Source organism: Maylandia zebra, linkage group LG1 (genome assembly GCF_041146795.1).
Source record: "Maylandia zebra isolate NMK-2024a linkage group LG1, Mzebra_GT3a, whole genome shotgun sequence".
Taxonomy (NCBI): Eukaryota; Metazoa; Chordata; class Actinopteri; order Cichliformes; family Cichlidae; genus Maylandia; species Maylandia zebra.
Window position 1 is genome coordinate 39,784,558 of NC_135167.1, and position 22,901 is coordinate 39,807,458.

The following is a 22,901-nucleotide window of genomic DNA, read 5'->3' on the forward strand; positions in this document are numbered from 1 at the left end:
AGGTTTCCATAATTTCCTTCAGGATTAATAAAGTATTATCTATTAAGGACAAAACGGGGGGGGGGGGGGGGGTTACCACTGTCCGGGGTTCGACTCCACCACCAGACCTTTGTGTGTGGAGTCTGTATGTTCTCTCTGTGTTTGTTGGGTTCTCTCCGAGTACTTCAGCTTCCTCCCACAGTCCAAAGACATGCAGTTAGTGTGGTTTAGTTAACTGGTGATTCTAACCTGCCCATAGGTGTGAATGGTTGTCTGTCTCTCTGTAGTAGACTGCCGTCCAGGGTGTACCCCGCCTCTCGTCCTGTGGTAGCTGGGATAGGCTAATAAGGATAATGGATGGGTGGAAAATGTAAACTGGGTTAAATGATTAAGATAAACCTCACTGACACTTGTTCTTCGTGCTGCTGGATTAAAATGGAGTTGATGGAGTCGACGCTGATCAGCCTTTGTAGAACTGAACGCTCCAGAAAGGCTGGAGTTTAAATGAACGAACGAACCAGAAAACAAGGGTAAAAAGGAGTCTTTAATAACAATTACACCATATAAAAATTTGTACGTACAAGTCAAAATATAAGGACACATTTAGGAACAGTCTGAGTTTCTTCCTTAGACGAATAAAGTCCTCAGAGTCAGGAAACATCCAGTTCTGTGTAAATAAAGCCGTCCGATCCCGGTCTGACATTTCTGATGTTTGTAACGTTTCTTATTGACTGCTTCCATCATTTTAATGTACTTTTAGTCATTCATTTAACTATTCCTCATTCTTACTGTTATTTATGTGTTGATCTTTCTCATTCTGTGATATTTCAGTTTGACTGACTGATGCTGCAAATCAAAATGATCCTGTAGGAAAATAAAGACTGACCTGAACATCTCATCTCTTAAAATACAAAAGCACAGCAATCATCTTACTGAGTGATCTTCATTGTACATTGTTTCATTATTTTTAGGCCGCTTCATTCCAGCAAAAGTTTCACCGTATAAACATGAAAGACGTGTTTTTACAGATTTTAAAATTTTAAAAAATGAACGAGTTTCTGACAGTAAATAGTTAATAGACACCAATGTTGCTCCCTGATGTATCCGAAAAAATATTTTATTGATAAAGAACAATTGTATTTATGTTTCTATATTTAGTAGAAAGCCAATATAAAATGTTTAGTGACATGCTTAAAAGGGAATTAAAAAACACAAAACAATGATTAAAGCAGGATATTAAAGATTAAAAAGTATAAAATTCTCCAGTTTATCTTCAAAGCAGTCGTCAAAACTTCTTAAAATGTGAGAAACATGGCAGTAACAGATGCAGGTCATGATGTTCCTCAGTAACTTCTAACCTTGGAAACTTTTCTCATTCAGGCTTCACTCCAAACCAGACTGAGCATCGACCACAAGAACAAAAGACAGAAGATAACAGAGTTCATATGGTGTTAATGTAAAATTATTCTGGAAGACTTTTCTTTATGTGGCACATTTATACTGTGATATGGATTTATCGTCTTCAACAAAATGAGAATCATAAAGCTGTTCATGATATTTTTGTATGTAATTATACATATAATGCTCATTTTCAGGTTAATATTTTTAATTTTGGACTGTACTCGAGTAGCTTTGTCTGAGTCACAGTTCAAAATCATCCTCATTTTTCTTATACTTGGTTTGGTTGTAGCTCCTCATCCTCTCTGAAACAAGCTTCTTTTTTACTCCTCTCCCTTTAAGGCAACTTTGTTCTTATTGGCTGTTTCCCACAAGCAGAAGGTTTGAGGGACAAGTGGGTGGAGCTTCTGTGAAAAGGGCCAGAACTGGAGATCAGCAGTATTAGGATACCGCCCCTCAATGACATCACACATTACAGAAGTTAAAAAAACCACATAAACCTGAGTGTTTGTCTCACAGTGAGTATCTGTAAACATGATGATCTCATTATCGTAAATTTGAAAGTGTATAAATGAAAACAAAGAAAAGCACAACAAATGCCGTCTTTTTACAAACTGCGCTGCTAGAAACAAACAGAATGTGTTTCTATGAAAGAAGGAAATGAAATCACTGTCAGATCATTTCTACACGTTTAAACCTGAAATAATTCTGCAGAAAATAAAAACATGAGAACAGAAAATTAAAAAGAGAAAGTTAAAATAAAATGAAAAGATTAAATATTAAAATAAAAAAATGCTTCAAAAATCTTGATCTCATCCTCATGTTTGCATCAACCTAAGAACACACACACACACACACACACACACACACACACATACACACACACACACACACACACACACACACACACACACACACACACACATACACACACACACACACACACACACACACACACATACAGTAATTTTCAAATAGATGTTATTTCCTGTATTTTAACCTCAAATCTGCTCCTACATTATAAACTCTCCCTCATGTCAGAGTCAGTTGGACGGGCAGTCAGACTCTCTGCTACTTTCCATACTACAATCATGTAGTGCACTGAAAATAAATTCAGAAGCTACAAATCTAACTATACAAAAGTATTTTGGATTAAGTAAAATATTCATAAAATCAATGATGCCATTTTGATTGTTACCTTTGCATCATGAGCTGCTGTCTGATAACTTCTGCACCAGATCATTCCTGTTAATTTTCTTTAAAACCTTCTTGGTCACCTCCACAGACTTTTCTGTGTAGGTCTGCACCACCAGGTCCACCAGGTCACAGGTGCTGGCCTTCTCCAGTTGGCTCTCTGGGATGGGTTGGAGCTCCACCAAAAAATCACGGTCCCGCAGGAACCACTTGAACTTTTTAAGCTCCTCCTTTTTCAGATCTTCCAACATTTCCAAAAGCTTCTCTCTGTCTGAGTGGACTGTTAATGCCTGAGAACAAACAAAGTGATTTAATAATAACCTTCTTAGAGGATAACTGATTAATAAGTAAACAAAACCATCACACGTGATCATTTTTAATAACAGGTATAAGTAATGAATTAAGTGAAGCTGTGGTGTGAGGACAGAATCATTTGGTTCTACTTACTTTCTGCATCTGTGCAGACAGATGTTTGTCCACAGTGTTTTCCTCTGAGAAAGGACATAAAAATGAGATTATCTTTACTTGTAAAGTTTTGTAATAAAATAAATACATGATACATAATAAATGAAACAACTTTTCTCTGTCACAAAATGCCCAATCAGCAAATCCTGAATCCATCACTCTCTATGATCCAACAGCCAAGACTGACTCCAGACAAAGTGAAGGAAACGTTGCTGACAATCAGCTCACATCCAGGTGCTGATCACATCAGACCCTTCTTAATGATTCAGGCAGCCTTTCAAACATTTCCTGTCCAGCTGATTCTTAGTTTTGTGTTATGTAAATATAAGAATCACAGCACCAGTGATATTAAATATGAACAGTCTGAGATGTGGTCCACAGTAAGTAACCCTTAATAAGGACTGCCCCAGGTTGCAGATTTTGTTGCTCTGCATTATTTTGATGAGTTCACAGGAAGGTGAGTGAGACAGAAGTGTACACAGTGCGAGCACTTCAGTGCACCGTCTTGCTCCTCATCTTCTTCAGCCTCAGATTCAAGCTCCACTCCAGTGTTTACTGTGGATCTTTCTGTAGAGTTTTATATCACATCTCTCCAACAGCTGCCACATTGCATGCAAGTATTGATGACATGATAAAACAGCCACAGACAGCTGTGAAATGTGTTGTTCTTGCAGAAGACTAAGGCTTACAGAGTTGCACCAGGAATGGTAATTTTTCTAGTACTGCTCATGTGATTAGGCAGAGGATCAATAGGGGGTCCACGACCCTCTTGGGGACACTCCCATAGGGCTTAAAATCTGGGACGCTCCACCAGTCGCTCTTAGAACTGAAGAAGCTTCTGAAACGTCTTCAAGAAACTGAAAGACGTCCAGATGCTTTTCTTTCCGAGCTCCTTAGAACACCTGCTGACACTTCCAGTTTCCTGAACATCGTCCCCATTAAGGATAAAACTCTATCCCACCTGTCTTCAGTCAAGTCAGGGACACCAGTTCAGTGCTGCAAACAATAGATATCTGAGAATATCTCAAACTGATCGTCCTCATGTCCACAGAGCCAGCAGCTTCATACAGAAAATGGCACTATGTGGTACAGTTCTATATTTGGTATTTTACCACAAGTTCTGTTGAATTCTTTAACATCTAAAAACATTCGTTAACTGGTGCTAAAAATCTGGTGGTAAAAATAGAACTGACTCGATTTATGCATTTTGACAGTCCAGTCAACAGCATCAGTAGATTTGGAAAAGCTGGTTGGTGCCATTGTTGAACAAGAGCTTATTCATTCATTCCCTGGCATTTTGCAGTACTTCAAATATGAGGTCAGCAACCAAAGGGAACCCACCACAGCCAAACACAAAGTGCAGTTCTTTTTATACACAAATCATGTGAAACATCTAACCTTGTACTTTACCACTTCTTTGGGATTCATCTGAAAGTGAAACAGATGAACCAGTAAAAATACAGAAACACCGTATTTACTGGGCTGATCTACCAGTAGGCGTTAGCTTTAATAATAACTGTCGTTAGCTGAATACAGCCACAGATGATGTCGTCTTCACTGCCCTGCACTCTCTCTTCATACATGTGAAATATAACAAACTCTCTCTCAGCAGGCTGTTTGTGAAGCTGACTGGCAGACTCGTCACTCTGGTCTTCAGGAACACATCGTGCAACTGGATACTGGACTTCCTGTCAAACAGGCTGCTGTTCAGATTGTTAATCTTCATGAAGTTAGAAGACAACACAACCATCATCACTCTGTTGGAGGAAATCAGCTGTTCAGGAAAAAGCCTGGGACTCACAAACCCCTCCAGCATGATAAGGAAGTGATTCACAGAGGGCTGAATACATGAATATTATATTTATCTCTGTAAAGAAATAAATATAAGCAGGATTGAGTTTAGTGACTCGCTGCCACCGAGAGCTGAGAGACTGAGAGCTCCTCCTTTAGAATGAAAACTTGAAGACAGAACAAAGTATGTAAGCTAACGAAAAGTAAAATTGTGGCGGGAGAAAAGGTGTGATTGACTGTTCACTAGGATTCATCAGCGTTCTATGTGTCACATTATATAAAACCACAGAACAGGTAATATTGATGAACCTACCAGCCGACTGAGAGCTGACAGCAGCTGCTCCCACTGAGGATCCTGCAGCTGTTAATAAATAACAAGGAAAGTTTTTAATTTCTTAACAAATGTTCAAACTTTTTAACTTTCATTATGCTAGCAAACTGAAACATTTTTCAGTCTTTCAATCAATTTATTGGGAAAACCAGGCTCCCAGTATACAAATTGGTGTCCATCACCACGGATGGTTTGCCACTCAAATGGATTGACTGCCAGGTGCAGGGAGGACAATGTTATTCCGGATTTCCTCAATTACCGCTGCATAATACACCAACAAGCGTTATGCGCAAAATTGCTCCACATGAAAGAGATAATGGATGCAGTCGATACATTCACATGCTACCCTTTTTGGGAAGATGCAGAGGTTGATCCACTCGCATCAAAATTTGAAACACTGTGTAGCTGTTGGCATGATGATATTGTTTATATAATTTAGATCATTTCTTTATCTTGTCAAGGTCCATGTCATCGTTGTAAATTGTTTAAGCTGTACATTATTTATGTTATTTTATGTAGTTCAAGTTATGGTGCTTTTATTTTTAAGGTCAAGCCTGCTTACAAGTCTTGTTGTCTCCTTTTTGGAAGCCTAAGAAAACACCTGCAAGCAGGTAGCAAGAATGAGCCGTAATGCTCTTTATTGAAAGTTAAGTGGAATGGACTTTAACTAGACACTTATAAGGAACCCTCAGAAGAATGGGGAGTAATTCCCTTTTTGCAGCATGCAGCCAACAAGGTATTTATTGATTTTATCTTTGTTTTCTTGTACAGTGTCGTTTTAGGTGCTGTGTCTTACGTTGAGTGTTTATTTTGTTAATGCTGTGCAGTTTTCACAGTGGCTTAGGAGAGAAGTCTTCGAATGAACCAATGAAGAAAAACAGGTGAATTATACACTGTTTCACCGGAATTTTTCTGAAATAGAGGATGAGATTTTGACACTAAGCTGAGTTTAAGTCCAGGGCTAACGGACAGTTCTGGAACTTGCAGAGGAAAAGTACCCCAACATTAGGAAATGTGTTACCTCCTTGACTGCAGCTGCACTTATTCATGTGAGTCAGCCTTTTCCCAGAAGATTATTAAGTCCAAATACCGTTCCACCGTGACTGATGATTATTTGAAAGTGTACTTGAGGCTGACTATCAGCAGCTACCGTCCAGACTGTGCATCCCTGGTTGATTCCATTCAGTGCAAGTCATCAGAGTAAGGTAATATCAAAAAATGTACAGAGTTGTGTTGTGTAATATGGGTTCATACAGTTATGCAACATGCATGAATGAATACTCCATATGTTTATAAATAAATATATGTTTTGCATTTTCATAGTAGGTCAATCATTCTGACTTGGTCATTTCATAAGTCGCTCGCATGCTGAAAAAGTGTGTGCACCCCTGATTTAAATTCTCAGAATTCTAAATGAAGTCCTCTCCTCCTCAGGCACAAGTTGCAGCAGTATGAAATACGACCAACAATTAACAGTGGAGTCAATTGGGCTATGGCATGGATGAGCAACGTCTCTGGATTAACAACAAATTTTGGTAAACTTGTGAAATTTAAACCAAAGAAAACTCACTACTGTAAAATGTTAAATGCAGTTATTATACAAATAATCTGAAATATCTTACCTTGTGCTTGATCAGTGCTTTGGTATTCGGCTGAAAATAATCAAGGAACATAAAACGTATAAATATAAAATTTTAAAGAAACTTTACTCCAATCCATCGGCCATATTTAAGTATTTTGTTATGATCTTTAATTTGTGTTGTTTCTCATTTTAATCTTCAATATTTTATGTTGTAATTTAATATATTACGCTCTATAAATTCATCCCGCTTTGTTCTATTGTGTGGTTGGTAGGTGTAATAACACGGTGTGCACTGGGCCACCGTGTGGTGATGAAAGGTTTTCAATTTAAACTTAATTCATATTCAAATGTAACAAATAATAAATCTTCACAAAAAGTATAGTTGTGATCATTTTGATATTTGTTAGGTGGAGGAAATCTGGTATTTTCAGTGATTGTTCTGCATGATATACAGCACATTTACATGAACATTTTGGGACATTTCTAGTTTGAAACTGAATGAGAGGCTCGGTGATCAGGAAAGGCCCCACATACCATAAACATCTCACCAAATATAAGTGTAAAATAACGTTTTATAAAATCCTTGCACACTGACATTTCCAACAGAATCTATGCTCAGGTAGATTATTTGGTCTAAAGAGGTTTTTTCACCATTGTATGTTTTACTTTGCACTGAATTCATCGATTAGATGTTTCTCATTTTCCAAAAGGATTTTATAGAAGATATCGTTGCATCTTTCTGTCATGGGCAACACTTTTCTGACAGTCACTGTTTATAGCTGTTTTAGGTATAATATCAGGAAAATGTCAACGGGGCTCCAACCAGAGATATCTGCTCTGTAGTTTTGGGTTTTGCGTGGAATAAATAACATGTTTCCTGTTTTACATTCGCCTTGTTTCTTCCTACAGAATAAGACACAAACTATCTTAGAAAAGGACGAGTCAGAAAATGTACGTCCTGCAGAAGCGGCAAAGAAGGACCGAAGATTGCTGCTACATATAGCTTACTGACAATGTTGAGCTAACATGTAATTGTACTCATTTAATACAATAAAGTGATGACAAATTTGAAAATGTAAAGTTAACCTTTTCGAACTGTACAGGTCCATACTGGCTGAAGATCTTTTTTTGATGTGAGTTTAAGGCGGAAGTTTCCATCTGGATTTTCAGTGTAAACTTCAAAGAAATTTGGCTTTCCACTTGGATATCTGAGCTTTAAATCCTGTTAAAGAAAGAAAGAGCAACGGGAAAGAGAGAGGTATGGTATGGATATTTGTAAGTTACTATTTCTGCCTTTACTACTCCACAGTGATATTTCAAAAGCTGCAGCTTCAGCAGGTTCTCAAAGCTTTCCACCTTCTCTCGTCCACAAATGGACTGCTGGTCTGCACCGGCCTATGGTTCATGCATCTGATCCAGTTCCAGCATCATCCTGTATCCATGTTTTCTCTCATCATTCATGTTTTTTCTTTTCCTGGTTCAAAGTCACTCAAATGTTAAAGTCCTGGTAAGTCAGCATATAGCTGGTGGTGTATCAAAGCCTTTTGTATCTTTTGTCATGTTTCTGCTCCTGCTAACAAGCGTTTCACTCTCTGAGCTTCATCAAACTTCAATCTCTTCTGTCTGCTCTCCATTCACCATCCAGGACTCCAGCCTTTGATGTAGGCTCGGTCTCTATTGTGCTTGCTTTTCCCTCACCCTACCCTTCCCAACCTTCTTTTTGCTACGATCACTTAGTATATCCTATTTATTATAATATATTACACTCATTTTCTGTGCTTTGGTCATGCTTGAGCTAACAATACTGTTTTCATTCTATAGAGTCAAACTTCCCTGCCACAGTAAGATTGCTCTTACTGTTTTGGGGGGTCCTGTCCTAAATCCTAACACTGCAATCAAGGTTCATCAGCGTTAAATCACCAAATAGATTCGTTCATTTTTCTATCTCAGTAAATCATGTTCACTTCTTCCAGATCAGCTCTTCTTATTGAATATTTACTGAATCCTTTCTTTGCTCAGTAAAATGCATGAAGGCTGCCGACGACAGCTGGACTATTTATTCTCAGCCTATTATGCAAATATGTATTTGGAAAGAAATGAAAGCATTTCAAACCATACTTCAGGACAGATTTCTGCACCATCCACATCTGCTGTTAGTGTGAAACGATCAAGAATTTTCAAGGACTTCTCTGGATCTGGCTTCAGGATAGCTTTGTATCCATGGGGCACTTCCCTCTGTTTCATTACCTGTGAAGAATAAAGTGCAAAGATACTAAAAAGCCATGTTTTATATATTAATTTATTCATTCTCCTGAATTCTGCCTATTATACTGTGAAACATGTAATAACCTGCTGTAGCCCAGGATCACGTGGGATCAGATAAACATGCAGTGTGAGGAAAGCTGTGTTGGTCTGATAGATCAACACGTTGCAGCCAATTTTCACAGGAACGCCGAGTTTCATCAGGACCGCTCTCGGAGAGAAAATCGGTTCAGTTAACTTGACATGTGTTGGTGTGACCTCAGACACTTTTTCCACAACATCTCCACAGTCATCTATGTGAAGGACTGCAAACGTGTCCAATATGTCAGGGATGTCATCTGCAGGAGAACACAACACAAACATGGTGAGAAGAACAGTTTATAACAGTTTGTGCGCTCACTGTCAGAAATGTCAAACATCTGAAATTCTTCCTTCATGTCCTCTTACCGATGCAGATCCAGTGTGGCAGGTGAACTTCATTTAACTTCCCAGCAGTGACTGTGACGTCCATCAGAGGACCTGCAGGCATGTATTGTCTGCTCTCCATCCTCTCCATGTGTCCCTCCCAAGATCTAAACTGGTACTGAAAGCTGGTCTTTCCCTTACAGACCCAGCGCAAGCCCGACACTCTGCATTCAAAGTGTCCTGCTGCAGACTGAAGGCTGAAACAGGAATTAAATACACACTCATGAAGGAACAACAGAGTGAATGGAAACACAGAGTAGTCGTGTGAATCGGATGCAAAATGAAGAATTTCCTCTGGGAATAAATCCAAAGCTGAACTGTTTCCTGTAGTTCCAGTTTGCTGTGCTGCAGCATTCAGGAAGTTGATTTACCTGTAAGTTGGAGCCTCGTCTGCATCTGTACTGTTCACCTCAGGTTCAAGTTTAGTCCAATCACTGCGGTCCTGCTGCAGAGGACAGTCTCTTTAGTCAATAAGTACACATGTTTATAAAGAAAGAAACTTTAGCAATAAATGGATGAATGGAAGGGATTACCGTCAGGCTCTGACAACCTTCAAGCTCTGAACTTCTTTCAGTTTTTCGTCCTTGTTGAGACACAAAGAATTCAAATGAATGATGTTATGCTGACATATAAAATCATCCTCTAACTGTCCACATGTTTGCTGTTTGATCACTTTATGCTGTGCAGTGCTGCTTCAACATCAGAACAACATGTTCAGCAGGACGTGCAGCTGAGTGACGTCTAAGATGATCAAAAGCTGATGAATCCAAATATTCTCACCAGTGATGTCAGAACAAGACAGAGACAGAGAGAAAGGTTGGATTCAGCTCTGATCATTTCTGAAAAGTTACTTTTGGACGTCTGTTGTGTTTCCTGTTTATTTTAATGTTTGTTGATTAGAAGTTGTTTAAACAAGTTTATTGTAAATTATGAAAATCTGTTTATTAAACTTTGTTTGGTCTCACCTGAGCTGCTCTCTGACAGCCTCAGCATCAGATCAGGTCTGTTCATGTCTGTTAAAACCTTCATGGTCGCCTCCACAGACTGATGACCAAGTTTATCCACCATCAGATCCACAAGGTCTTCTGTCCTGTTTGGATACCAGTACCTCACCATTTGTGGCAGGCTCATCTTAAAGCACGTGAACGGCAGCAACAGAATAAATTTCCCGAGATCCTTTTGACTGAATTCATTCAGTGTTTCCAAGAGAATCTGTCTAACAGCTTCCTGTTCTTTTACCTGTAAAACCAAAACAATGTATTAAGTTACTGTATAATATCTCTGTTGGACAATTTAAAAGTTTCTTTTTATTTAATTTCCAGTGAAAATGAAGTAGAAATATCAAATATTAATTAAAAAAGATGTCTTCATGAATATTTATATGTTTTAGAATAATCACTGAAGAGACAGCTGGCGGTTTTGATATTTACTTCACTCTCTTTATGAACTGCAAAACTTCAAGTTTCATAAGAAAACATTATTTCATTTCTATCAATACTAAAAACTATTTTTTGTAAAAGCTGAGTTAAAGTCACACTCACTCTCTTCAACAGTGCAGCTCCATGTTCATCCACAGAGTGTTTCTCTGAGGAGGAAAGACATTTACCATCAACTCTGAGGATTCAAACATCATCACACATCCAAGTAGAATCAGCCTTCAGACGACACAGATGATTTAAAAGAGAAAATCATGTGAAACGAAATAAAATGACATAAGAACCCAACAAAGAAACCCTCCATCCTGTCCAACCAAAGTAACTGGGGGTTCCCAGCTGTGATAATGAGAGAGGGTACACCTGTCCACCTCAGGTTTTAAACAGACAGACAACCTTTCACACCCACATTTAATTTAGAACCAGCAATAAAGCCAACAAGCATGTGTTTGGACTGGAAACCAGAGCACTCTGAGGAAAAGCATGCAGGCACAGGGAGAACATGCAAACTCCACACAGAAAGGTTCCAGCCAACCAGGAGGCTCAAACACACAACCTTCATGCTGTGAGGACACAGTGCTAACCACTGCACCACCATGACACCAGCAACACAAAAACCTGTTGATGACACAGAGTTTACACTCATGCATGTTGGTCTTACCTCTGGATGCTGAGCTGCTCTCTGGTAACTTCTGCACCAGATCAGTTCTGTTCATGTGCATGAAAACTTCTCTGGTCACCTCCACAGACTGATGACCAACTTCATCCACCATCAGATTCACTACATCTGCTCTGGTTGATGATCGACTCAACCTCCGTGAGAAGAATGACAGATTCCTCCAAGGAAGGATCGTCTGCAGGATCCTCTTAAATGTCTCGAGCTCCTCATCACTCAAATCATTCAAAGTTTCTAAAAGCAGATGTTTAACAGCTGCCATTGTTGCCGCCTGGAACAATAAACACAATCACGGGGTCACATATTTATTTAGCCAAACACAAGCATCTATTTACTAGTTGCGGTACGTTTATGAAAAAAATGAAGAAAATATAAAACTGTGATCCACTTTTATGGGTTTGAATACTTTTTCTTTACAGGCTGCAGTTCTTCTCTCACTGTGCAGATAAAAACTGAAATATATCCATCAAGAATCTTTCCCTGATTTCACATTATCTTTCATTCTTTATTAATATTTGTAAGTAGAATAAAGTTTCCTGTTTAATCTGAAAGTGTTTGATGTTTTCAGATTTCTCTGTCCTGTTGAAGAGTCAGGACAAATGTACATGCTGACACTTCCTCAGCTCATCCTCAGTGGTAAAGACATCCTGACATTAGTGTTGCAGAAAATTACTGCTGAAGAAGTCAAACTGAATGAAGCTTCAGTTTGTCACAAACATCCAGCAGAAATCATGAGAAAATGACTCAACATGAGAACTGATGATACTTTAGTCCTCTGACTTTCAGCCTGCTGTCTTGTACTGAATCAGAGATGTGACATGACTCACTTTGTGGATCAGTGCAGAGCGTCGTTCATCCACAGAGTGTTTCTCTGAGGAGAAAAGTGCTCAAAGTCACTCATGACAAACACATTTAACAACTAACTGACAATTATTCAGGAAATATGACTTTGGAAAAATGGACAATATGCAGAATTACACTGAAACCTCCTCAGCAATAATAAACAGTATGAAGGAGTCATTTTTACTCCTCCTCACAAAGTATTTGGATTTAATCTGGTCTCATTTTTATGTATTTATTGAAGTATATTTTTCCAGAACAGCCATAAAATATGTTTTAAAGATGTGTTTTTTTGTCTTTATTACAAATATTATTTATAAAGTCAAAGAAGACTTTAGTCAGACGTTTATGAGACATGAAAACAGTTTTATGACTTTAATGAGTTTGGATTTTGTTGTCTTACTTCGAGGCAGTGAGCTGCAGTCTGACAGCCTCTGAGCCAGATCAGTCCTCTTCATCTCCTTTAAGACCTCCATGGTCTTCTCCACTGACTGTTGGCCGTAAGTCTGCACCATCAGAAACACTGTGTCCTGCAGGTCTGTCCACTCGTACGGCATCAATGAGAAGACTGAGTCATATTTGTGACGATGAATTTGTCGCAGGGTCCAGTTGAACTCGTGCAGCTCCGGCTCATTGAGACCATCCAGAGCTTCCAGCAGCAGCTCAATAACAGACTCCATCGTTTCTACCTGGAAAATTCAAAGAAAATGTTCATGAGATAAATGTGACATTTCTCACTTTCAGGTTTGTTTGTTTTCTCATCAACACTTTACAAATGTAGATGTGTTTAGATGACATCATCCATCACATAAGGTGATGATGTCATTGGTCATATTTGTCACAATGATCACAAACAGCTGATTAACAATTATTCTGCTTCTGTTAACAAGTTCAGGACTTTTCTGACCTGCTGCAGACCTCCCTCACTGCACACGCTCAACTTATCAAACTTTGACTTTTCCAATCAAAATCAAATCATTTGTTTCTATTGAAGATTTCTATCCTGTGTTTATGAAATGAAAGCTGGATGATCTGAAGTCAGACAGATGTGACATGACTCACTTTGTGGATCAGTGCAGGCCAACGTTCATCCTCAGAGTGTTTCTCTGACAGAAAAGAAAGATTAAAAGCTTCATTCATGACTGATTTAACATCAGTGTTAATAATCAGACACTTTGAAATAACTGATGCTTTGATTTCATTCTGATGATCCTTGTAAGTTGGATTAATAACAACATTAAACTTGTTAACATGAAGTCATATTTGATGGGAAACTATCAACGTGTGAGGAAATGATCCAGTTCTGTTTCATTCAGTAATTCTTCTTCTTCATCTTCTTCATCTTCATATCAATGAGTGTATTTATTGATTCATGTGTTTTCTGGACACTGACCTTTCTCTGTTTCCTCCACATCAAATCCTTCAGCTGATGATCCTGCAGCTGCAACACATTGAATACAAACTGTAACTACATGATACAGACACTGTGTGTGTCCTTTATGTGTGCTCATCCTGAGTATAACACTGAGTCCTGACAACAAAAAGCTTTAATATTTCACTTTCAGCTGTGCTGACTGAAGGCAGGAGGAGGCCATAGTTACACAATCACAGAGAAATCACTGAAAAGACTTTGAATCATTTACCTCATACAGGTCGTCTGTCTCCATAGTGGAGTTTCAATCAAAGCTAACATAAAGATCCATTTACAACACAAGACTGATATTAATGAGCTCAAAATGCAAAAAACAAAGAAAAATATTTTCAAAGGAAAGAAGTTCAAAGAGCTTTAAAACAACATTTACTAAAGAAAGTCACTGATTCAATAAGCTGAATATTTTTACTTTAAACATTGAAATATGAAAACAAATCTGTTTAATTTTACTGTGTTTGTACAACCTGAATGTGTTCATTTATCAACGTCTGTCCAAAATAAATCAGAGGAAACATTCATCCATTTATAAATGATAATAAAGTTTATATTATGCAGTTCTTGTTGTGAGTTTCTCTGATTTAATTCTTTAAATTAATTTTTACTGTAAGGTGTAATATCATATTTAAAATCCTTCCACACACAGTTAAGAATAATCCCAACATATCTGTTGTATTAATTTATGCAGCTTATGATTATTGTACAGCTGTCCTTCTTGGCCAGGACACTCTTGTAAAACAGATTTTTAATGTCACAAGTTTATTTTTTCCTGGTTAAATAAACTTTAATGAATAAATAAAATGTATTAAAGTTATTACAGAAACTCTGACAGATTATTTCCTCTTACCTTTGAGTCCTGAGCTGCTCTCTGACAGCCTCTGTACCAGATCAGTTCTCTGCATGTCTGTTAAAACCTCCCTGATCACCTCCACAGACTGATGACCAAGTTTATCAATCATATCATTCACTATTCTTCTTCTGTCATTATTCAGTTTGATTTGTGGAAGACTCTTCTGAAAACAAGTGAACTGCAGGAACCACATGAACTTGTTGAGATCCTGATCACTCAAATCCTCCAGTGTTTCTAGAAGCACATCTGTAACAGCTGCCATTGTTGCAACCTGGAAAATTCAAACATTCATAAAGAAAAAATGTTTCCTCACTGAGAAAATTACAGATTTATGTTTTTGTAGCTGTTTTAAACTTTGAATGTTTTCAATGTTTTCTCTGAAACACTTTGTTTTCTTTTATTATCTTATTTATTAAGATGTATTTATGTAAACACACTTTTTAATAATCTTTGATTTTAAATCTAAAAACATTTCTGACAACTGTTTAATCTAAATGATGAAATTATGATTTTCAAACTGCATCTTATTGAATCAAAGCTGAACTCTGCAGAGTCAGACAGATGAGACGTTACTCACTTTATGGATCAGTGCAGACAGATGTTCATCCAGATGTTTGTCTGAAAAAAGAGAAATTAACAGAAATAGAAATAAGTGTTTAATAAAAGCTAATCGAGCTTTAAAAAAAATACACAGAGAACAAAAAAAAAGTTACATTTAAACCTGCTGAACATCATTTTCTGCTCGTCAACAATGCTCTCTTTGCTCTGTAAATCTGACTGTTTCTAATATGAACTGAAGCAGAAACACTTTTATCATTTTAACATGTTTTGTCTTTATCTCACTTTGAGCTTCTGAGCTGCTGTCTGTCAGCCTCTGAGCCAGATCAGTCCTCTCCATCTCCTTTAAGACCTCCACGATCTTCTTCACTGACTGTTGGCCAAAAGTCCTCACCATCAACAACACCACGTCCTGCACGTCCTGCACGTCCTGCAGGTCTGACATCTCAGGCGGACTCATGGAGCTCATTGAGCCATGTTTTCTTCTCAGGATCTGGATGAAGTCTCTGACCTCGCTGCCTCTCAGATCAGCCAGTGTCTCCAAAAGCAGCTCAATAAGAGACTCCATCGTTTCTACCTGGTAAAAACAGAGGTCACATGACAGCGATGCACCATTCAAATGTCTGCTTGATTTTTAATCAACAGAAACATTTTAGTGTGCTAAAAATAAATTCATGTTTGAATCCAATTCCTTCTAAAAACCTGAAAAGATGACCTTTGACCTTCAGACATAAAGCTGCGTCTTTTTAAGGTCATGACCGGTCGACCAGATGTAGAGCAGAAAATAACCTCCATGAACATCTGGTGCTCGGTGGGTACCTGCTTGGATTGGTTTTTTATTTCTTGGCTCATTTTTTCCTCTTTTTGAAGGATTTAATTTTCATGAACAGGTTTGTGACTCTGTTTTACTGCCTGACTGTAACTCTGTCAAAGACTGAGCTACAAAAACTGCAGTGAGTCTCCTGATTTTACAAACAGAGGGGCGCTTTAACTGCTCGCATCTTTACTGATAAACAGAAAGACTTGAATTTAATCTGCTTTTAAAATGTAAATAAGGTTTAATATTTCTATACCAATCATGTATAAAACTCATGTGTACATGACAAAGCTGCAGCTTGAATCTCATGTGTATGATTTGTGTTTAAGATGAAGATCATTTTCAGTCTTCATCTACTGAATCAAAGCTGAACTGTGTGAAGTCGACTGATGTGACGTTACTCACTCTCTGGCTCAGTGGAGGAAACTGTTTGTCTGAGGAGAAAAGAAAGAGAAAAAGTCAGATTAGAAACTGTTTTATCATCAGGCTTTATGAGGATTTAGAACATGAAAGATTTCACATCAAAGTGACACTTAAACCTCGTTAACTCGTTAATAATGATTTTAGAGAGAGGCCTAACTTTGTGAATGAGAGCACACACAGGATACTCTGATCGCTGATCACTTTCATGTGTGTGTATATACACACACACACACACACACATATATAAATATACACTACATGTCTTTGAACGTGACGGGAGTCGACTCCAGACCGGGCGTTTCTGTCCAATGAGGGTCCCAGGCTGCCTCTCCCATGCTAACCAACCGTAACTTGGACATTCCCAGATAGACTTAAAGGAAACTCATTTCTGTTTGTATCCATAATCTCATTCTTTCAGTCCTCAGAGCTTGTGACCATATGCATGGGCAGGAACATAGCTCCACCTACAAATCTAAAACATCAGGGCCCGCTCTCTCCTCACCAGGGCAGATCAGCAGAGCATCCACATCACTGCAAACACAGCACTAATCTATCTGTCAATCTCCTGCTCCACTCTCCCCTCCCCTGTGAACGACACCCTTAGATACTTAAACTCCTCCAAATGGGGGAACTCGTCCGTGACCTGGAGTGAGCACTCCACCCTTTACCAGCTGAGAACCATGGCCTAAAACTTGGAGGTGCTACTTTCACCCACTTGTTGCACATTCAGATTCAAACTGCCCCAGTGAGAGCTGGAGGTCGTGACTCCATGAAGCGCTTTGTCTCTCCAAAGCGTGCTGCACATGCGTGTCTGTTACATGCTTCCTTGATATGGGTTGCGTGACCAGAGAACTCCAGCTCTCTCAGGTACAGTAGATGCAGCTACGTCTCCAACATTCTCATAACTTCTAGTCTGGAAAGTTCCCCATCCAGACGATGAAGGCAGTGATGGCATCTGAGTCTTTCTTCTTTATAAACACTGACAGATACTAGATACTGTGTGTTACTTTAATTTAGGACCAGCTGCAACTGAATAAATTCACAATACAGTTAATAAGTCCCATTTATTAAAACTGTAAAGGTGGAATTGTTTGACTGGAGTCCTCTGACACCTAAAAACATTTGTATTTTTAAAGAAGCACCAATCAAAGCAGAAATAGAAAATTGTGTGAAACATTAGCAACAACCTGACAAATTCATTAAAAATTTAAATGATAGAAAAAAACACATCTGTGAGGTATGACAAAAATCTACCACAGACTTCAGTCAGTATGATGAGGGTTAATAGTGACATAATTATAACCTGTAGAGCTGCTTGAAGACTTTCCAACCATGTTGAATGATGTTGGATGTTTTTGTTCTGATCTGATCAAAATACTGTAACTGAGCTTGTGTAACAGTGTTTATGGTGTGTGTGATTCCATAATAACCACAATGGATTTGTGATGTTTATTGGCTCAATGGCGCCCTCTCTCAGAGGCAGTGGATCACTGCACTGTGTGGGATCATTAGGTATCAGCATGTGTGCGACCACTATACAGAGCATGTGACCTCTGTAGCTGTCTAACTGTTAATAAGAAGAGTTTCAGTGGTTTGTTGTAATTGTGAAGTCCTGAAACAGTCACATAATATCACTGCACACCGGCTATAAGCTGCTATTATTTTGTAGTGTGCTGTGTTTGAGCCTCCTGTAATGAGCCAGCCTGCCTGACCTGCACATATTCTGCTCTAATCCACGTTATAAAAAGCAGCACGAAAATATAAACGTCTTTGTTCATCATTCACTACACAACACAGAGTCAAGAGATTTTTCTATCAGTCAGCACCTGGTTTCATATGAATGTGATGAACTATGTGCAGTATTCTCACATATTTAATTCTTTGTTCTCTTATTTGTGGTTCCTGAGGTGATACCTGATAATCTCTGCACCAGATCAGTCCTGTTCATCTTCATTAAAGCCTTTCTGGTCTCCTCCACACTCTCTCCTCTGTACGTCTCCTCCATCAGCTTCACTACATCCTGTGTGTTTGCTGTTTTCAGTCGACCCCTTGGCTCGGATGATAGATCTTTCTCCAGTTCAATGAGTGACTTGAACTCAGCAAAGTCCTCTGGACTCAACTGGTTCAGTGTTTCAATGAGCAGCTTCTTAGTCGTCATAGTTACCACCTGGAAAATGAAGGAATCATATTATACATGAAGGACAGCATGTCTGCTGTTTGTTCATTTGATGGATGGAAACGGACTGCTTTGTATTTCACTAATGACAACATTACTGACATGGACGTTTGTTACTTTTCCATCACCCAAATGAAAACTGTGATTGGACGTGAACGTCAAACATCAGCTTGAACCTTGAATAAAATTGAGAGGATTAGTTTTTGTCCCCAAAAGGACGTTGAGTTGTTTCTAAATAGCTGCAGAAAAAGTTACACTGTGAAGTAATAAATGAACCAGTACAATGTCTTGATGCATTCTCAATCATCCAGGAAAGTAAATCTCCAAGCTAGTGGAGCTGATCACAGCCACAGAAACAGCAATTCGTAACAACAATATTGCAGAAGTGGAAGCAGAGCAACTACGGACGAAAGTTTCGGCCTGTCTCAGCAATGCAAAGCCCCCAGCATCCAACATCACCATGGAGGAGAGGAAGGCACTCACATCACTTAGTGATGACAACAACATTATCCTCCTTCCAGCAGACAAGGGTAGGTGCACAGTATTGCTAAACCAGAAAGACTATCATGAGAAGATCTTGTCACTACTCAGTGATGAAAATACTTATGAGCCCCTGAAACGAGACCCAGGAAGTGGCTACAGCAAGAGGGCGATAGACTGTCTGAAGCAGTTAGAACAGGACAAGGCTGTTGACCGGACCTCATACCACAGGCTGTACCCAGGGGAGTCTACACCAAGTCTGTATGGTTTACCAAAAATACATAAACAGGGTGCACCTTTAAGACCGATTGTCTGCAGTTTCACCCATCGTGGCCAATTTGTACATGGAAGAAGTGGAAAAGAGGGCTTTGCTATCCTACCCTGGAACACCACCAAGCCATTGGTTCAGATATGTGGATGACACCTGGGTGAAAATGAAATCCCAGGACGTACTACATTTCACGGATCACATTAACTCGGTGGACCGACACATCAAATTCACCAGGGAGGATATGAAAAGTGGCAGGTTAGCCTTCTTAGACTGTGAGATTTCCATCAGTAATGGGGGACATCTAAAAGATGACGTGTACCGTAAACCTACACATACGGATCAGTATCTAAGGTTTGACTCTCGTCATCCACTGGAGCACAAACTGGGAGTCATCAGGACGCTACAACACAGAGCGAACACCATCCCCACTGACACAGCGGCCAGGGAGGCAGAAGAACAGCACATCAAGAAGGCCCTGAGTGGTCTTTGATCAGTGGGTTTTGGTCAGTGGTTGTTGATCAATGGTCATGAGAATTTGCATAATTATGATTAAGGAACTGACCTCCCAGCCTATTGTTCCTTCACTGGGCTGGTTTCAGTCATTATGCAAATGTACTGTTTATAAGATTTGGGGAAACCTGCAGTCAGCTGAGACTGAAGAAGTCACTCGGATGAGTGACGAAACGTTTCTCCCACAAAACGCTACGATCAGATGAACAGAATCAGCTTTTGGAGAACCAGTACAATGCACAACAGTCTCATTTTCCCCGGTAAAATTAATTATCCATCCCTGGTTTGTACAAACTTTACAAATTAAAAATCTCAATTCGAACTGGTCAGAAACACACAATAAACAAACTGTTATTTGTTTATTGTAAAAAAAAAACACAAACCTTTAAATAACATTTATAATAATTATTGTGTCATTATATCTGTGACTCTGACATTCACCATCCAGGAAGCAGAGTGTGTGAGGAAGATCTGGTGTCTGATGAAGATGAGAGATTAAGCTGCGCACAGATAACTTTAACCCTAGAATACTATCGCTATTTGAGTTTCACCCGAGCAAATACATTTACATGATTTCTCTCTCCTGCAGCTGTTAGTGTGTCGAGGAGACTGTGCCTTCACCAGGGAAGTCTCAAATGTCCCAGGAATGGGTGGACCAAAGACCAGCTTTCCAGTGTCATTATCTTTTTTAGGAATTTTGTTGTTCTTTGCCCTAATTTTTCTGTGATTCTGGAGCATTATTTTAGGGTCCCCACATGACACTTTTTTCATTTTGTTAGACATGGCACAGTTGAAAGTAAAAGAAGACAACTCTAATTTGTCATGTGTTGTCAAATTTTGATATATTTTGATGACAAGTACTTTTTGTTGGTCATATTATATCGGGTAAAAATCACCCGGCATTAGTGATTGTGTTGCTGTTTATAGCGATAGTGTTCTAGGGTTAAGATCACGTGACTATCGTGGCCTTTTGAAACCGCCACAACCAGAACTCTACCGTGACCGAGACCTCCGGTTCTTTCCCACAGAGCTCTGCACCTCTGCTTCAAACCAGCAACAGTCACATGATCTAATATAACTTATTATTGTATCTCATTCCCTGTTACACACACATGAAAACAACTCCAACAAGGAAGCAGAACTACGAATGTGAACTTCCAGGAGGAAGCAGAACTTAATGCCGCGCTTACCTTCAATACTTCATGTAAAATGTGAACACCTGGAATCACTGCTGATGGAAAATCATTCTTCAGTGTTTGTGAAGCAGCTTAGTGTGAGGCACTGTTCTCCCGCTGCTTTCTCTCACTTTCTGTAAACGCTGAGGCGGAAAAACTTCCGCTTTTCTGCGTCTCTCTCCTCCCAGCTGTCAGCCCGCCTGAATAACGGAGGCGCCTTGATGCTAGTGATGGGTCGTTCGCGAACGAAATGGCTCTTAGAGCCGGCTCTTTGACGTGAACGACGCGAGCCGGCTCCTTATCGCGAGCCGTCACGTGGGGTTTTTTTTTTTTCTTTCTCTCAGCCTCTCTCTCGCACTTTTTTTCCGCTTCACTCTGCACGCGAGCCTTGTGCTTTACGCTGGGCAGAGGGGGGAGGGGCGGTAGTTACACTCAGTAGCACAGGAACAGAGCCAGAGAGAGAGAAAGAGAGGCAGGGACAACAACATTAGAAAGGTATAGTAATCATCCACAACTATTTTCGGTTGCAGATGATAAAGGATTGAGAAAGTTTATTCATGCAGGTCCATGTGACAGAGAATATGCATGTTCTTTTAGTTTTCATATTATAATTTATATTTAATTGTGTTGTGGTTTGCAGTGTTTTGTGTTCTTTTCACTTTAAATTTGTGAAAGGAAAAAGCTGAAAATTTAAATAGTTAAAACTTGAAATGTGAATAGTTGATTTTTGTATTATATGATTTATTTATTACATTTTATGTGGAGTGAATAAATAAAAGTATATTTACGGTGGCCCCTAGAGACAAAGCACATACAAACTTCAAATCACGTACGAACTCTGAAGCATGTACAAACTCCAAAACACGTAAAAACACGTACAAACTCCAAAACACGTAAAAACTCCAAAACACGTAAAAACACGTACAAACTCCGAAGCACGTAAAAACTCAGAAGCATTTAAAAACTCAGAAGCACATAAAAACTCAAAACACGTACAAAAGACAACAGAAGTGCTCCAGGATGCTGGGCGCAGTGTTGAGCCTTTGTTATCTTGTGGCTACACAAGCCAGCAAGTACCAACGACCGGATTTGGTGTGTGGTAATAACAGGTAAATGAACTTTTTTTTAAATTATTTGAATATATATATGAGTGCCTGTGTATAAATACACAAACAATACACACATGCTTTCAATTGTGTAATTTAAGTGATCTAGTAGCTCTGCTTTGGAAGTTCAGTTCATGCTAGAAATGTGTTTTGGAGTTTGTACGTGTTTTGTCTCTAGGGGCCACCGCATATATTTATATATAAACATATATAAATAAAACCACTTGTTTTTACGTTAGTAATTCCTTTTGTGCATAATTTTATATTATTGTTAATAATAAATTAATTAAAGCAACAAAACAACCTGAAGAGCCGGGTCGGAGCCGAAAGAGCCGGCTCTTTTTAGTGAGCCGAACCTAAAGAGCCGGATCTCTAAAAAGAGCCGGAAATCCCATCACTACTTGATGCGACTGTTGTTCTAATTTTGCGCCATAGAAATAAACAGAGTTGAAATAGATGTTACCGCCTTTCCATCAACGTTACCTTTGGCTCAGGTATGAGTAGAAAGAGTGACGTCGTGTCTCTTTAATCAGTCTCTGCATCTCCAAAGCAACAACGGATACACCGAGTTTAATAAATACTGAATCCGTTAATAATAATAAAAAGTTCCATAATCCAAAGTAAGCATCACATTCACATGCTCACTAGAGCTACTTATGTCTGACTGAACACTCTTAAGCTGTAATTTAC

At 39.0% G+C, this 22,901-nt stretch overlaps 1 protein-coding gene and 2 long non-coding RNA genes across 3 annotated transcripts; 2 read left to right on the forward strand and 1 right to left on the reverse strand.

The window, feature by feature from the left end:
• Positions 1–504: 504 nt before the first annotated feature.
• Positions 505–21,349, reverse strand: LOC112431631 (uncharacterized). The gene is made up of 24 exons (XM_076886153.1): positions 21,121–21,349; positions 18,408–18,660; positions 16,476–16,504; positions 15,539–15,830; positions 15,273–15,313; positions 14,693–14,966; positions 13,810–13,857; positions 13,479–13,522; positions 12,820–13,105; positions 12,404–12,447; positions 11,562–11,847; positions 11,009–11,052; positions 10,433–10,706; positions 10,001–10,050; positions 9,839–9,912; positions 9,450–9,664; positions 9,090–9,340; positions 8,859–8,987; positions 7,827–7,962; positions 6,781–6,810; positions 5,141–5,188; positions 3,019–3,062; positions 2,576–2,861; positions 505–2,211 (listed from the first exon to the last, which is right to left on the reverse strand). The coding sequence occupies exons 2-23, from the start codon at positions 18,649–18,651 to the stop codon at positions 2,583–2,585; spliced, it is 3,162 nt and encodes a 1,053-aa protein (XP_076742268.1). The 5' UTR covers positions 18,652–18,660; positions 21,121–21,349; the 3' UTR covers positions 505–2,211; positions 2,576–2,582.
• Positions 5,753–6,254, forward strand: LOC143419437 (uncharacterized). Its single transcript, XR_013099415.1, has 3 exons — positions 5,753–5,894; positions 5,986–6,039; positions 6,146–6,254. It is a non-coding gene; the product is annotated as an uncharacterized LOC143419437 (long non-coding RNA).
• On the forward strand, positions 9,457–10,286 carry LOC143419436 (uncharacterized). The gene is made up of 3 exons (XR_013099414.1): positions 9,457–9,527; positions 9,611–9,840; positions 10,155–10,286. It is a non-coding gene; the product is annotated as an uncharacterized LOC143419436 (long non-coding RNA).
• Positions 21,350–22,901: the final 1,552 nt, after the last annotated feature.